The sequence below is a fragment of the Haliotis rubra genome, unplaced genomic scaffold (assembly GCF_003918875.1).
Source record: "Haliotis rubra isolate DU_JTF1 unplaced genomic scaffold, ASM391887v1 Scf828, whole genome shotgun sequence".
In the NCBI taxonomy this organism is placed as follows: domain Eukaryota; kingdom Metazoa; phylum Mollusca; class Gastropoda; order Lepetellida; family Haliotidae; genus Haliotis; species Haliotis rubra.
The window spans coordinates 135079-150116 of NW_025767555.1; the positions used below are offsets into that span (position 1 = coordinate 135079).

The 15038-nt window shown below is 41.3% G+C and overlaps 1 protein-coding gene across 1 annotated transcript; it reads right to left on the bottom strand.

The window, feature by feature from the left end:
* Positions 1–13936: 13936 nt before the first annotated feature.
* Positions 13937–14350, bottom strand: LOC124262224 (uncharacterized protein in mobD 3'region-like). Its single transcript, XM_046696696.1, has one exon. It carries the CDS (start codon positions 14348–14350, stop codon positions 13937–13939), a length of 414 nt encoding a protein of 137 aa, XP_046552652.1.
* Positions 14351–15038: the final 688 nt, after the last annotated feature.

Genomic DNA, 15038 nt, shown 5'->3' on the forward strand with positions numbered 1-15038 from the left:
TAGAATGAAATTCAGGGCGAGTGAGAGAAGGGAAACAGAACAAATACGGACATCCTTAGTGGCAGGAACTACAAACAAACGTTTATATTGCGCGTTTTAAAGAAATATACGAAGTTGATGACAGCTGTTTACCATCTTGGGTGTACATGACTGTACAAGTTTGAAGACTGAAGGGTCGGTAATATTGTTTCTAGCCTACTGCCTAAGCTCTGAATATACATGATTTTGATAGAAAAGAAATAATTCCTTTAAATTGAAAACGAGCCCCTATGTCATGGGAGATTCAGAACTTGAGGCGATCTAGACTTGCTTCAAATAGACTTTAACATTCCTGAAAATGCGGTTCAGGGACTGTGAGACAGACTATATTGTTTCGTCACTTTCATGTACCCGCTTTTCGTAGATAGCCGTATATAGATATTCAGCTTCATTATAGCCCGTCTTCAAGAGCCTAGAGAATAAAGGAAGCATGAGTCCTACTCAAGTCTGCGACTGCTCCATTTGCATCATGTTTGGTCTATATTATAAAACAACAACATAATTATAATTTTCTGGGACTAAATGTCTGTCTAGTTTCATTATCACAAAGCCAGTTATATTTTTTCTATCTTGACTCTTTCGCTTATACCTCCTCCAGATTTTCATGTTTTCCGTGTTCGATTATTTTATAGGATGGTAATTTGGGTGTGTGTTTGGAGGGGCTGATGAAGTGGGCGGTGGGGATTGGGATGGATGGGTTGGGGGTTATAGGGTTTGAGACCAAATATATAACTGTCACTTTTGCAGCACACACTTATATCCCCTGAAATACACAATACATATTCAACACAACATGCGTAATGAAAGAAATTATTGTTTATCTTTTTACGCCAATTTTTTTCACGAATTTTCTGAGGTATTTCTAGAGCATGGAACTGACATTTGTTTGCTTATTTCTTGTGTAACGCCTCACTCAGCACTTGTCCAGCTATATGGCAGCGGTCAGTAAATAATCGAATCTGGACCAGACAATCCTGTGATAAACAGCATGAGCATCAATCTACACAATTATGATATGATGACATGTGTCAACCACGTCAGCCAGATGAAACTGATGTACTGGCTTGTGACCTGCAAGATGGCGGATTTTCATCAACAGCTCTGACCGCGATTAATCCAACCTGGGATCTGCTACCTAGAGGTGGATTAAAGAGATAATCCGGCACCTGCATGCACTGTGTTCTATGCGTATTGTTTTCCAAAGAATGCAACAGAGATTAGACAGGTGTGGCCTGTATTTGAAGACCAGTAGAGCGGCCATCAATCATCCTCTCCTTTGAACAGTGTGATAAGGAAAAACGAATGTTGCAAGGAGGGTAGTACTAGTAGTGGTAGAATTAGGACAATTCAACGCGGTGTCCCCCACGGTGATGTCAAACTGTATGTGTTCTGGGAGGTTTATTTCAGCTTCTCGGTCTTCAACCAACACGTTCAAGACAATAGAAGGATCGGGGCTTACATGGGTGAAGAGGTTCAAAGTGTTGATCTGTGAATTCACACTTACACCTACATTGAGTGAATGAGATGATTTTATTTCCGTCTTTAACAGTATTCCTGTTACGTCACTGGGTGTTATTCCGATGTGTGAGGAGAGCTTTAGGTTATGCGGGTCTTATAACTGCAGTGGAACCCACGAGCTCTAAATCGGGGCGGTGGTGTAGCTTAGTGGTTAAAGCGTTCGCTCGTGACGCCAAAGACCCAGGTTCGATTCCCCACATGGGTACAATGTGTGAAACCCATTTTCTGGTGTCCCCCGAAGTGATATTGCTTGAATATTGCTAAAAGCGGCGGAAAAATAAACTCACTCACTCACTAAAGCGGGGCGATGCGAGATCTAGACTAACCCATAGTGAAAATATACAGTTTGGATTGACATACACTACTCTATGTAAAGAGAAAATTAGTCTCGTGAGATTTGAATTAGACGTATTTTCATTCAATAAATGAATAGGGATCGGTGAACAAGCTGTTTTAGCTTATAGTAACACCGCTCCCGTACAACGTATTTTATTAAATTATATAATCAAATTTTAGTCAGAACAGAAAATAACTTATTATACAATAACGACTGCGTGTTAAACAGAGGTATGGCGAAAACAAAGTGCTGTGATGTGTATTTGTATAGTTGTCTAAATCTATCAGATGAACAGGTGTAGGAGGAATTGGTCAGCTACAATTTGGTATGCCTGATCAATCATCCTTTTATTACCACAAGTTTACAAATGCATGCAAAGCATCATGTCTGAAGAGCAAAACGGATTTGAGGAATATGTGGAGATGGGTTGGTGATACGTTCTCGTATGCAAATTCAAGTAACATTGGTATTGGAAGTTTTGAAACGTCTTGATTGATTGTGTATTGATTTCATATTTTTCATATTTTAAGAAATAGTCCGTTTCCATTCATGATGGATTCCAGGTTATAGCCATGGGAATAGAAATGCATGTTACTGCCTATCTGTTGATTCTTTATAATCGCGAAGACGATGTGTAAAGCGTTTTTGGTGTGACATCCATCAGGCCAGTCTTCCCATCTGATATATGTCTATTATACATGTCAGCGTTGGGGTCACTACAACCGAGCCTTTGGCGCCAGTGTATAATTTGACAATAATGAGATCCGAAATTTATGTCAAACCTTATTTTGTTTTCAGATCTTGTTATCACCTTTTTAAATTCAGAAAGTGCCATTTGTGAATAAGGGTGGGTATAAGAAAACAATAATATTGTTCAGGAATTGTGAGACAGATTAGAAACCCACGAGCATGGGTTTCTGGCGTGCCAAAGGGACGCAACTCCGTGCAGCAAGTTTGTAAGAATAAAATTGAAGTTTCAGCTTCGTTGGTGCAGTGGATACCTACGAGACCCTTTGCAGACACCGACGATCTAATTATTTAATAACTTTAATAATATATTATTTGTTTGCTGTTTAACGCCACACTCAGCAATAATCCAGCTACATGCATTTTGCGGCGGTCTGTAAAGACTTAGTACCAGACAACCCGGTGACTGACATCCTGACCATCACTCTCCGCAAATAGGATGCATATACGATGACAAAAGTCAACCAAGTCAGTGAGCCTGACCACAGATCCCGTTGGTTGCCGCTAACGACAAGCATGGGTAGCTGAAGACTAGTTGTGACCCGGACACATGAACCCGCTGACAAATGCACCAACGATTCGCCTATATGTCAAATCACTGACGGTTAAATAATAATACGTAATACGACACTCCTGTTTGTTGCCTCTACTGACAAGCATGGGTTGCTGAAGACCACGCCTAACCGGATCTTCTTAGGTCGAAAACTACATGTACTTTAAAACGTTTGTGTAGCTTAAGATAATTTGTTTATTTTGGTCTCACGAGCCGAATATCAAAAAGAGATCAGCAGCAGAGATTCATAAAGGTCGTATGCACTTTGTGAAGTGTGTCTACCATTCCCCCCAACCTCAAACCATTCACCCACACATACCACCACACACACCTTCCATAAGCACGCACCCACACACACCCTTGCATTCCTATATCCCCTCAAATATATGATAATCAATGTGTGTGTGTGTGTGTGTGGTGTTAACGACAGGGGCCGGGCGGTGTTGGGTAGATCCTTTATAACCTATTAGGTCCTCAACATGTTCAAGCCTACATGCGACAAACTTTCGGACAATGAATGTGTTTCGGTTTGTGTCTAGGATCTTTACACATTGTATACCATTCGTAGAAAAATATTGATCATGCAGTGGGTCGCTTTCTCGGCAGGGTAAGGCCAGCGTTTAACTCTGTATCCTTCGGGCCATGTACGGTTAACTATGCAGATTGCCGTGTAGGTACCACATTACAGTGTTTACACACAGCACGTAACCTCTGTCTATTTGTATTGTCATTCCGCTTGTTTGTTATCAGTTCACTGTTACAATTGTTCTCAGGTCCTAGGCACAAACCCAAACACTCTCCTTGTCCCATAACTGTTCCTGGTCACCATTAAGTCACCTGGTTGATTAGGACATTTTTATGCTAATATCGTTCGTGGTGGTATTTATGTTATGCAAACGCCAGCGAATCTCATTTGCATATTTAAATTCAACATACATGTACATTATACATCTTATACACATTCGACTTAAGGCCAATGGTATGTACTTAATATAAACATGTGTAAATTCTAAACATGTTTAGGTTATTGGTAATATATACCATGACATGGTTGTAATAAAGAAGTTTAAATTCTAAACGTGTTAGTATTAAACACGTTTAGATTCTGCAGGTGTCTTTTAGGTGTGTTTAGGATCTAAGACGATAGTTGATTTCATGCGTTTGGACCTTAAACGTATTCAAATAGGATTTAAACCATTCCTAAACAATGTCCGCATGTTTACATTCTAAACATATGTTTTACAGAATACGAAAATTGAAGTAAGGGACACCAAAAATCAGCGTTCTCCAAAAAGGTCATTTGGAACACTATTTTTCCTATTTGTATTTATCTATTTACCTTTTTGTCAGAACAGTTTTTCCATGTTAATGTTTATCTGAATGTACAAAAATATTACAAATGCTAACAGGCAAATAGCCATGAAGTTAGCCTTGCTCCAAGGCTGTACTGAGTGCTAAGCAGGTGGTTGATAGTAATTCTATCCTTCAAAGAGGCAAGTCTAGATAAGGGGACAGTAAGGACCACAGTCTGTTATTTATATTTCTTTTAGAAAGTTTCATTAAAACTTTACATTTATTGTTACCTTAGAGGCCTGTGCAAGTGTTCCATGATGTGTATATGTCAAGAATTCAATAATGCAATCCTCCCACAACTCCTATACCCCAAGGGCCGGTAGGGTTATGGTTAAAGCGGTTAAAGCGTTCGCTCGTCACGCCGAAAGCCTGGGTTCGATTCCCCACACGGCTACAATATGTGAAGCCCATTTCTGGTGTCCCCCACCCCGATATTGCTGGAATATTGCTATAAGCGACTTAAAACCCAACTCACTAACAACATGCCCCAAACTCCTACAGTTTATAACAGAGTTTAAGATTGAGGGAAGGCTAATCCCCCGCCTGTCACCTTGTTGATTAATGGATTAAAGAAAACAGAGAACCTGAATTATTGAGATGATAATTTATTGAGGTGCATAAATAACAAAATAAATAGAACACGTTAATCTGGATGTGGCATGTGAGGTCTTCAGAACACAATCATCCATCTGCATCATTCGTCATTAGTTGTTGTCGATTATGTGACGTAATCCATGTCTGATGACCTTGACCTTGTAAGCCTATGTCCAACAACGAGAACAATAGACCCTCAGCTCAGCTGGGCGAGGCTAGATGCCCCGGGGCACCACTGCCATTACTGAACTGACCTGGGCCTCCTTTCACAAAGCACTAAGGTGATCGTAAGTCACTAAGGTAACCTTAGTGCAATGTTAAAGAATGGGAGTTAAGGTTAACCTTAGTAAAGGCTGCTTCGTGAAAGGAGCCCCTGGGACATAGCTTGTTGTATATATCGTATATAATCGTAAGCAGTAACATATTATATATACCGCAAACTGTCGACTCGGTTGTTGACACCTCCGACTGAGAACCGTAATTATACTCAACCAAAGAAAAAGAAGGAATCATACATCAATTGTTTGTTTTTGTAGTACTGTAGTAACAAATATTTCTAAAATATTCATGGTTCCCTACATTATTGTTTAGCAAAGGAAAATGCAAATAATCAAAATCAACATTACTCACGTGCCCTGGAACACGCGCCGCGGCGCCTCATTAGTTTGTGAGATGTAATAATACTAGTATTGACGATTGAAATTAGGAATGCCATGCCATAAATGAGTTATCACTTTCGTGTTTATTTCGCAAGCGATACATATTATTTATTCCAAGATATGTAACATCTCCAAAACAAAACACATTCTCTCTGTATACATTCCAATACAGGGTTCTTATCATACAAAATACGTTCTCGTTGAATACACAGCTTTAATTCAAATACAGGGTTCTTACCATACAAAATACGTTCTCGTTGAATACATAGCTTTAATTCCAATACAGGGTTCTTACCATACCAAATACGTTCTCGTTGAATACATAGCTTTAATTCCAATACAGGGTTCTTACCATACCAAATACGTTCTCGTTGAATTCACAGCTTTAATACCAATACAGGGTTCTTACCATACAAAATATGTTCTCGTTGAATACACAGCTTTAATTTCAATACAGGGTTCTTACCATACAAACTACGTTCTCGTTGAATACACAGCTTTAACTCCAATACAGGGTCCTTACCATACAAAATACGTTCTCGTTGAATACACAGCGAACTTTCCTAGTTTAGGATATTTAACATCTAATTCAAATTCTAGCTAATCACACACGGCTAATTCCTGCTGAAGGATATTTACACTGTGCCATTACGAAAAGAGTTCTCCCTGAATACATAGTGTCAATTCCTAGTACATAATATTCACTACTATAACACACTTCCTCCCTCAATACATAGCTGTAATTGCTTATGCATGCTGTTGAGAACTCTAAAACACATTCTCCCTAAATACATAGTTCCTTGCATCTAAAAACAGTGAACATTCCTCGGATACTAACGGCCTACTGTCAGTGCCATATGCTGTTGACAATGATGAACAATTCCGTAGTGACTAGAACACCATTTATACAATCCAAATCCCATATGTTTACAAAACACTTCAAACATGACAAATCCATTACCTCTGCATCAGCTGTAGCTAACCATCCTAGGGATGACAGAACGCTGGATAGTTATGAACGGCATCAGTGGCCTCACAGGACGTGGCCAGCAACATCCCCAAACAGGCGTATTCCTCCTGTCAATGTACGGTCATGCTAAACGATGTTAGGAATAGATGCCGTTCTATTGTATGGAGCACTACAGTATTCTGCAATTACGGAAATCCCCGGTGAATTTCCTGGAGTGTACAGTTTGCTACTGGACTTTCATGTACACTGCTCAACAAGCGTTGTCGATCGTCACCACTTTCCCTTCAACACCTAAACACCGCTCTCGTATACATGCGTGTACACAAATACACACACACGTGCATCATCACACACCCATATGCACACAAAAAGGCATACATGCGTACGTACGTACCTACCTACCTAAGTACCCACGTACGCACGTAAGTCCGTAAGTCTAGATTTCCCCAGGTTCTGTATTTTCCATCTCACTGGAGATCTTTTCAATCAAAGAGAATTATTTGTTTCTATCAAAATTAGACGTTTTCAGAAACACTTCATTCTCAAGCGAAAATGTATAAAGGGACCCAGTGGTTGCAAAAACATACAAATGTGTAGTTTTTTTTAAAAACGGTCAAAATCTAGAAGACACACCCTAGTATATACACAAAATATAACGAGAGATCAGTTAGTCCAAACTTCACAATACCCCGCCGTTAATCACACACATTATCACAGCGTGGTACACCACATGAAACACAATGCGTGTATAATAGTACTTAATCTACTGCACTCTCTTTCAAGAACAGACCTTCAAATTTGTTTGCGTATATATAGTTGCGTGACGTAACTGATGGCGGAAGCGCATATAACTGTATCAACTCAACAGTACAACGGAAATTAACGCCGTTTGGTAAAATTTCAGCTGACAAATCCAACTCATTATGCAGTGACAAGGCATTTTAACGTTGCCTAGAGTACAATATCCCGACGCCGACTTTTTCCACTATATGCACTACTGAGACTCCCTATCGCCACACCACTCCGGGATCGCCATTACCGTGTCCTTCACCTTTAAAACACAACATCCACTGCAACGTACATTCCTGATACACAAATCATATCCTCAATCGTTTACGGGCTGGGGTAGGGGTAGGGGTACCCGATATTTGGGGTGGGTGTAAAACATCACATCACTTATGTTGGCAAAGTTTTTAGCAACGTTGAGTGCGTGATGCGATGCGATGCGATGCGAAATTTGATGCACCAGTGACAAAAATGATGCCGGACTCAGTTCCCTGTCTTTATTTGTAACATGTATTTTGTCGCCTCCAGAAATGGCCGGAATACACAATACAAGGAACGACACAATCTACCCTTCCATGAGCTTCTCCAGGCTTTGGGACAACTAATCATCAACCCCTTACACAGCAGAAATACTTTTACCCGAACGGAGGTGGCACTTGAAAGGGTAGCTGTATAGCGAGGACCTGTATACACGTGTCCCAGCCGGATCGTAAGGTCAAACACATTAACGAGCATAGAGTTGAGCCCTATTATGTCTGGTCGATACTTAGTCAACCAGCTAATGTCCCGATACACGTGACAACGGGACGCCAAATCTCCTTTCTGATCACCAGTTGCAGTTGTATCTATATAGCTAGAAATTGGTACTTTATAATACTGGGCCTAGATTTTCGAAGCTCTCTTAGCGCTATGATAGTCGTAAGTTAATGTTAATGTATGGCACTTACGACTATCTTAGCGCTAAGAGAGTTTCGAAAATCTAGGCGCTGGTGTCTATATACCCAGGTCTTTTGCTGGTGTCTATATATCAAGGTGTTTTACTGGTGTCTATATACTGGTGTCTATATACCCAGGTGTTTTACTGGTGTCTATATACCCAGGTGTTTTACTGGTGTCTATATACAAAGGTGTTTTACTGGCGTCTATATACAAAGGTGTTTTACTGGTGTCTATATACCAAGGTGTTTTACTGGTGTCTATATACCAAGGTCTTTTACTGGTGTCTATATACCAAGGTGTTTTACTGGTGTCTCTATACAAAGATGTTTTACTGGTGTCTATATACCAAGGTGTTTACTGGTGTCTATATACCAAGGTGTTTTACTGGTGTCTATATACCAAGGTGTTTTTCTGGTGTCTATATAACAAGGTGTTTCCTGGTGTCTATATACCAAGGTGTTTTACTGGTGTCTATATATCAAGGTGTTTTACTGGTGTCTCTATACCAAGATGTTTTACTGTTACTGGTGTCTATATACAAAGGTGTTTACTGGTGTCTATATACCAAGGTGTTTTACTTGTGTCTATATACTGGTGTCTATATACCAAGGTGTTTTACTGGTGTCTATATACCAAGGTGTTTACTGGTGTCTATATACCAAGGTGTTTTACTGGTGTCTATATACCAAGGTGTTTTACTGGTGTCTCTATACCAAGGTGTTTACTGGTGTCTATATACCAAGGTGTTTTACTTGTGTCTATATACTGGTGTCTATATACCAAGGTGTTTTACTGGTGTCTATATACCAAGGTGTTTTACTGGTGTCTCTATACCAAGGTGTTTACTGGTGTCTATATACCAAGGTGTTTTACTGGTGTCTATATATCAAGGTGTTTTACTGGTGTCTATATACTGGTGTCTATATACCAAGGTGATTTACTGGTGTCTATATACTGGTGTCTTTATACCAAGGTGTTTTACTGGTGTCTATATACAAAGGTGTTTTACTGGTGTCTATATACAAAGGTGTTTTACTGGTGTCTATATACAAAGGTGTTTTACTGGTGTCTATATACCAAGGTGTTTTACTGGTGTCTATATACAAAGGTGTTTTACTTGTGTCTATATACAAAGGTGTTGTACTGGTGTCTATATACCCAGGTGTTTTACTGGTGTCTATATACCAAGGTGTTTTACTGGTGTCTATAAATCAAGGTGTTTTACTGGTGTCTATATACCAAGGTGTTTTACTGGTGTCTATATACAAAGGTCTTTACTGGTGTCCATATACAAAGGTGTCTATATACCAAGGTGTTTTACTGGTGTCTATATACCAAGGTGTTTTACTGGTGTCTATATACCAAGGTGTTTACTGGTGTCTATATACCAAGGTGTTTTACTGGTGTCTATATACCAAGGTGTTTTACTGGTGTCGTTATAACTATGTCTGTGACATGGTATTTTCGTACAAAGTTATGGTACTGCTGTTTTTATAAGTAGTTTTTCTTACTGCTATCTTGCTCGACAACTGTGCTAGGATCTATACCGAAACGTCGCAATCACAATACAAAAAAGTTGTAATCCATAAAAATACCTTGCCTATATTGTTATTCACCAAATTCCAAAATGCTCTGGTGGGACCATACGGTTGTAACACGCAGGTGGACAACCAAAACACGTTTATCCATACAACTCCGCAGCTCGTGTATGGATGATTGATATATGAAATGGCATGTGATGTGATGTGATGTGACGTGATGGCGTGTGATGTGATGCAATGTGATGTGATGGCGTGTGATGTGATGTGATCGTGTGTGATGTGATGTGACGTGATCGCGAGGGATGTGATGTGACGTGACGTGACGGCGTGTGATGTGATGGGACGTGACGTGATGGCGTGTGATGTGATGAGACGTGACGTGATGGCGTGTGATGTGACGTGACGTGATGTGATGGCGTGTGATGTGATGTGATGGCGTGTGACGTGACGTGATGGCGTGTGATGTGACATGACGTGACGTGACGTGATGGCGTGTGATGTCATATGACATGACGTGATGGAGTGTGATATGATGTGACGTGACGCGATGGCGTGTGATGTCATGTGATGTGACGTGACGTGATGGCGAGTGATATGATGTAATGTGATGTGACGTGACGTGATGTCATGGCGTGTGATGTGATGTGACGTGATGTCGTGTGATGTCATGTGATGTGACGTGACGTGATGGCGAGTGATGTGAAGTGACGTGATGGCGTGTGATGTGATGTCTCCGATCTCTCTGGGGCTCCTTTTCAATTTAAAAGGAATTATTTGTTTACATCAAAATTATATACATTCAGAGACTAGTCTATTAGCAACAAGTTTACAATTTAATTAAAAGTTCGCTCCAATGGAAACCCTTCGTCTATCAATATCACACGAGTGCTTTTTGGGTTTCATCGATAAGGTGGGTCAGTTCGACGGTCACTCATCAAGCTGACAAGAGTTGCGCTAACTGATACTGGTTGGATTCAGTGGTCACTTGGGTCCTAGCAAGGGTCCCCAGTTCATAGAAACACGGGTGGTGTGAATTTCAGCACGGCATGTTAATGCTGATCCCTATATTGTTTAGTTTGTGTTATTGGGGGAGATTGTTATTTGTATTCGAATCAGGTATCGCATTAAAAGACATTAACTTGTCTCCAGATCACAGAAATACTCTCACATCACTCCTGTTCTGCAGAGATTACACTGGCTTCCCATATCAGACAGAATCCAATACAAACTCAACCTTCTTGTTTTCAAGTGGCTCAATAACCTAGCTCCAAATTATCTATCTGACCTGATCACCAGATATCAGCCCCACCGTAGTCTCCGATCTGAAAAGCTTGCCAATGGTCTTCTTATTGTCCCACGCTTTATGTCCAGCACCAGGTTTGGGGATCGATCATATCAGGTGGCAGCACCCACTCTCTGGAATCATCTTCCACTGGAGCTGAGGACAATTAACAACCTGAAGATTTTCAAATCCAAACTGAAGACATACCTTTTTAAGAAAACATACAGTGTCTAACTTTTCTTTCTTGAGCTGTTCGGAGAGCGCTACTGAGCAGTACTTTTGGACTGGAATTGGCGCTATATAAATGTTTTCATGATGATGATGATGAATGACCTCTACTAATGGATGACTGAATGCCATCTCATTGTGCCAATAGTTATATGAAAATACTTGCTGGGCCGTTGGTTATTGGGATATTGAGACAATGGCTCGAGCAGGGTGGAGGAACCCGTTTGTAAATATCGCTGAGGAGAGACGTATATAAAACAGAGACGAGAAAACACCATTAGCCTTGAGGTCAATGAACAAATCAGTTACACTACTCAGGAGCGCTCACAAAAGGACCAGGCTCGACTCTCCTCATGGGTACAATGTGTCAAGGCCATTTTGGGTGTCCCTGCCGTGATATTGTTGGAATTTTATTAAAAGCGACATAAAAACCATATTCACTCACTCATTTACTCACTATGGAATCTTACCGTGAAGGTCCGGGTTAGAATATTGATCTTCAGTAACCCATGCTTGTCGTAAGAGGCGACTAACGGGATCGGGTAGAATATTGGTCTTCAGTAACCCATGCTTGTCGTAAGAGGCGACTAACGGGATCGGGTAGAATATTGATCTTCAGTAACCCATGCTTGTCGTAAGAGGCGACTAACAGGTAGAATATTGGACCCATGCTTGTCGTAGGGTAGAATATTGATCTTCAGTAACCCATGCTTGTCGTAAGAGGCGACTAACGGGATCGGGTAGAATATTGGTCTTCAGTAACCCATGCTTGTCGTAAGAGGCGACTAACGGGATCGGGTAGAATATTGGTCTTCAGTAACCCATGCTTGTCGTAAGAGGCGACTAACGGGATCGGGTAGAATATTGGTGTTCAGTAACCCATGCTTGTCGTAAGAGGCGACTAACGGGATCGGGTAGAATATTGGTCTTCAGTAACCCATGCTTGTCGTAAGAGGCGACTAACGGGATCGGGTAGAATATTGATCTTCAGTAACCCATGCTTGTCGTAAGAGGCGACTAACGGGATCGGGTAGAATATTGGTCTTCAGTAACCCATGCTTGTCGTAAGAGGCGACTAACGGGATCAGGTGGTCAGGCTCGCTAACTTGGTTGACACATGTCCTCGGTTCCCAATTACGCAGATCGATGCTCATGCTGTTGATCTCTGGATTGTCTGGTCCAGACTCGATTATTTACAGACCGCCGCCATATAGCTGGAACATTACTCACTGCGGCGTAACACTAGACTCACTCACTCATTATGGAATCTAATAACCACACACATATTTATGTAGTTTAGTGGGGTCAGTGGTTCAGAGAAGGAGAGACCCTTCACCAAAATGTTGAGAGAGTTGTTCAGAGAGAGAGAGAGAGAGAGAGATATATGACTGTAGAGAGAGAGAGAGAGACGAGAGAGAGTGTTCGGAGAGGGAGAGAGAGAAGCAGATAGAGCTTTGGAGATGAAGGAGACCAAGATGTTCCGAGAGAGAGAGAGAGAGAGAGAGAGAGAGAGAGAGAGGAGGGAGGAGAGAGGAGAGGGAGAGAGAGGAGAGAGAGAGAGAGAGAGAGAGAGAGAGAGGGAGAGAGGGAGAGGGAGAGAGAGAGAGAGAGAGAGAGAGAGAGAGAGGGAGGGAGAGAGGAGAGGAGAGAGAGAGAGGAGAGGAGAGAGGAGAGAGAGAGAGAGAGAGAGAGAGAGAGAGAGAGAGAGAGAGAGAGAGAGAGAGAGAGAGAGAGAGAGAGAGAGAGAGAGAGAGAGAGAGAGAGAGAGAGAGAGAGACACGCTGGATGGGTAGCCTAGTTAAAGCTAGTACTTGTCAAGCCAATATGAATGCCACTTTCTAGTGTCCCCTTGCAGTGATATTGCTGGAATATTGAAAAAATTATTGCCTCAAATTACAGGTCCGGTCAGAATCAGGTACAACGTTGGTCCATTACATGTAACATTCTATCCTCACAAAGCAAATAAAACGGTTGAGTGATACCCTGGCATCCACTCATGTGCCCCTGTAGCTCTGTACGACAGAACAGAGCTCACTCCGGTAACCAGTTATATCGAGCATAACTTGTAGGAATATCCAAGGCTTCGTGTTTGTGTAAGTGACGTAGGGTGTAACAAAAATATTAATATTCTCTTGACCCTGTTTGAACTTTCTCTGACAACACACGAATAACAAATACACTCTTTGTACAGTCTCGTCCATTGCGGCCAAGTCTGTGTAAGTGTGTGTACAAATAAACAATCCAGTGGCCAGAGAGGCATAACGACGACCAGAGAAAACTCAATGTCTTTCAATATAGTTTTATGTACTAGTTGTTTTCATGTGTAGTCTCGTAGGCCAACACTCGGGACATTGAAACATGCAACATGTTCATCATGTTCATCAACGTCATCAACGTTCATCAACGTCACCTTCTCCTCCTTCACGTGTCTGTGTCAGATCTATCTGTGTGAGATCTATCTGTGTGAGATCTATCTGTGTGAGATCTATCTGTGTCAGATCTATCTGTGTGAGCTCTATCTGTGTCAGATCTACCTGTGTGAGATCTATCTGTGTGAGATATATCTGTGTGAGATCTATCTGTGTCAGATCTGTCTGTGTCAGATCTGTCTGTGTCAGATCTATCTGTGTCAGATCTATCTCTGTCAGATCTATTTGTGTGAGATCTATCTGTGTGAGATCTATCTGTGTGAGAACTGTCTGTGTCAGATCTATCTGTGTCAGATCTGTCTGTGTCAGATCTATCTGTGTCAGATCTGTGTCAGATCTATCTGTGTCAGATCTATCCGTGTGAGGCTCAGACATGATATTGTACTCCTTGTACGACAATCACGGACATTGACTGAAACACAACAATCTGTTCCTCGCCCTACACCATCAACCATATAAAACTATGAACAAATATGAAGATATGGTTAACTATTGCATGATGATTACAATAATTTGGTTGGTCTCAGGATTTATATTCAATTAAGAAGAAAACAAAGTGACAAAACCCTTCCCACCTCCATGAAAAATCTAAAAGCAGACTCGACTTGACAATTCTCCCAATCATGACCCGCACCCGCGTGACCATTCGAATGTGGAATTGGGGCTCCGTAACCTTAGATGTTAAATATGGGAGTCGGGTATATAGGCTATGAAACAGCAGCATATGAGAAACCTAAACGGTTTGAGAGACTCGTTCTTCCTCGCGAGTAGACATACATGATAGGGTCCATTACCCTGTACATATGTGTAACCAGTTTTCTTTTAGACTTGCTTTCAGCAACTAAATTGAACAATAAAGTGATGGGAAGGGGGTTGGTGTCGGGAAGGGGTTTGGGGTCGGGAAGGGGTTGGTGTCGGGAAGGGGGTTGGTGTCGGGAAGGGGGTTGGTGTCGGGAAGGGGGTTGGTTTCGGGTAGGGTTGGTTTAGTTAGACTATACTCATGTTTCTATTCTTGAATTTTATGGGCCGAGATATAAATTTTTCAGAAAGGGTGTTTAAAATT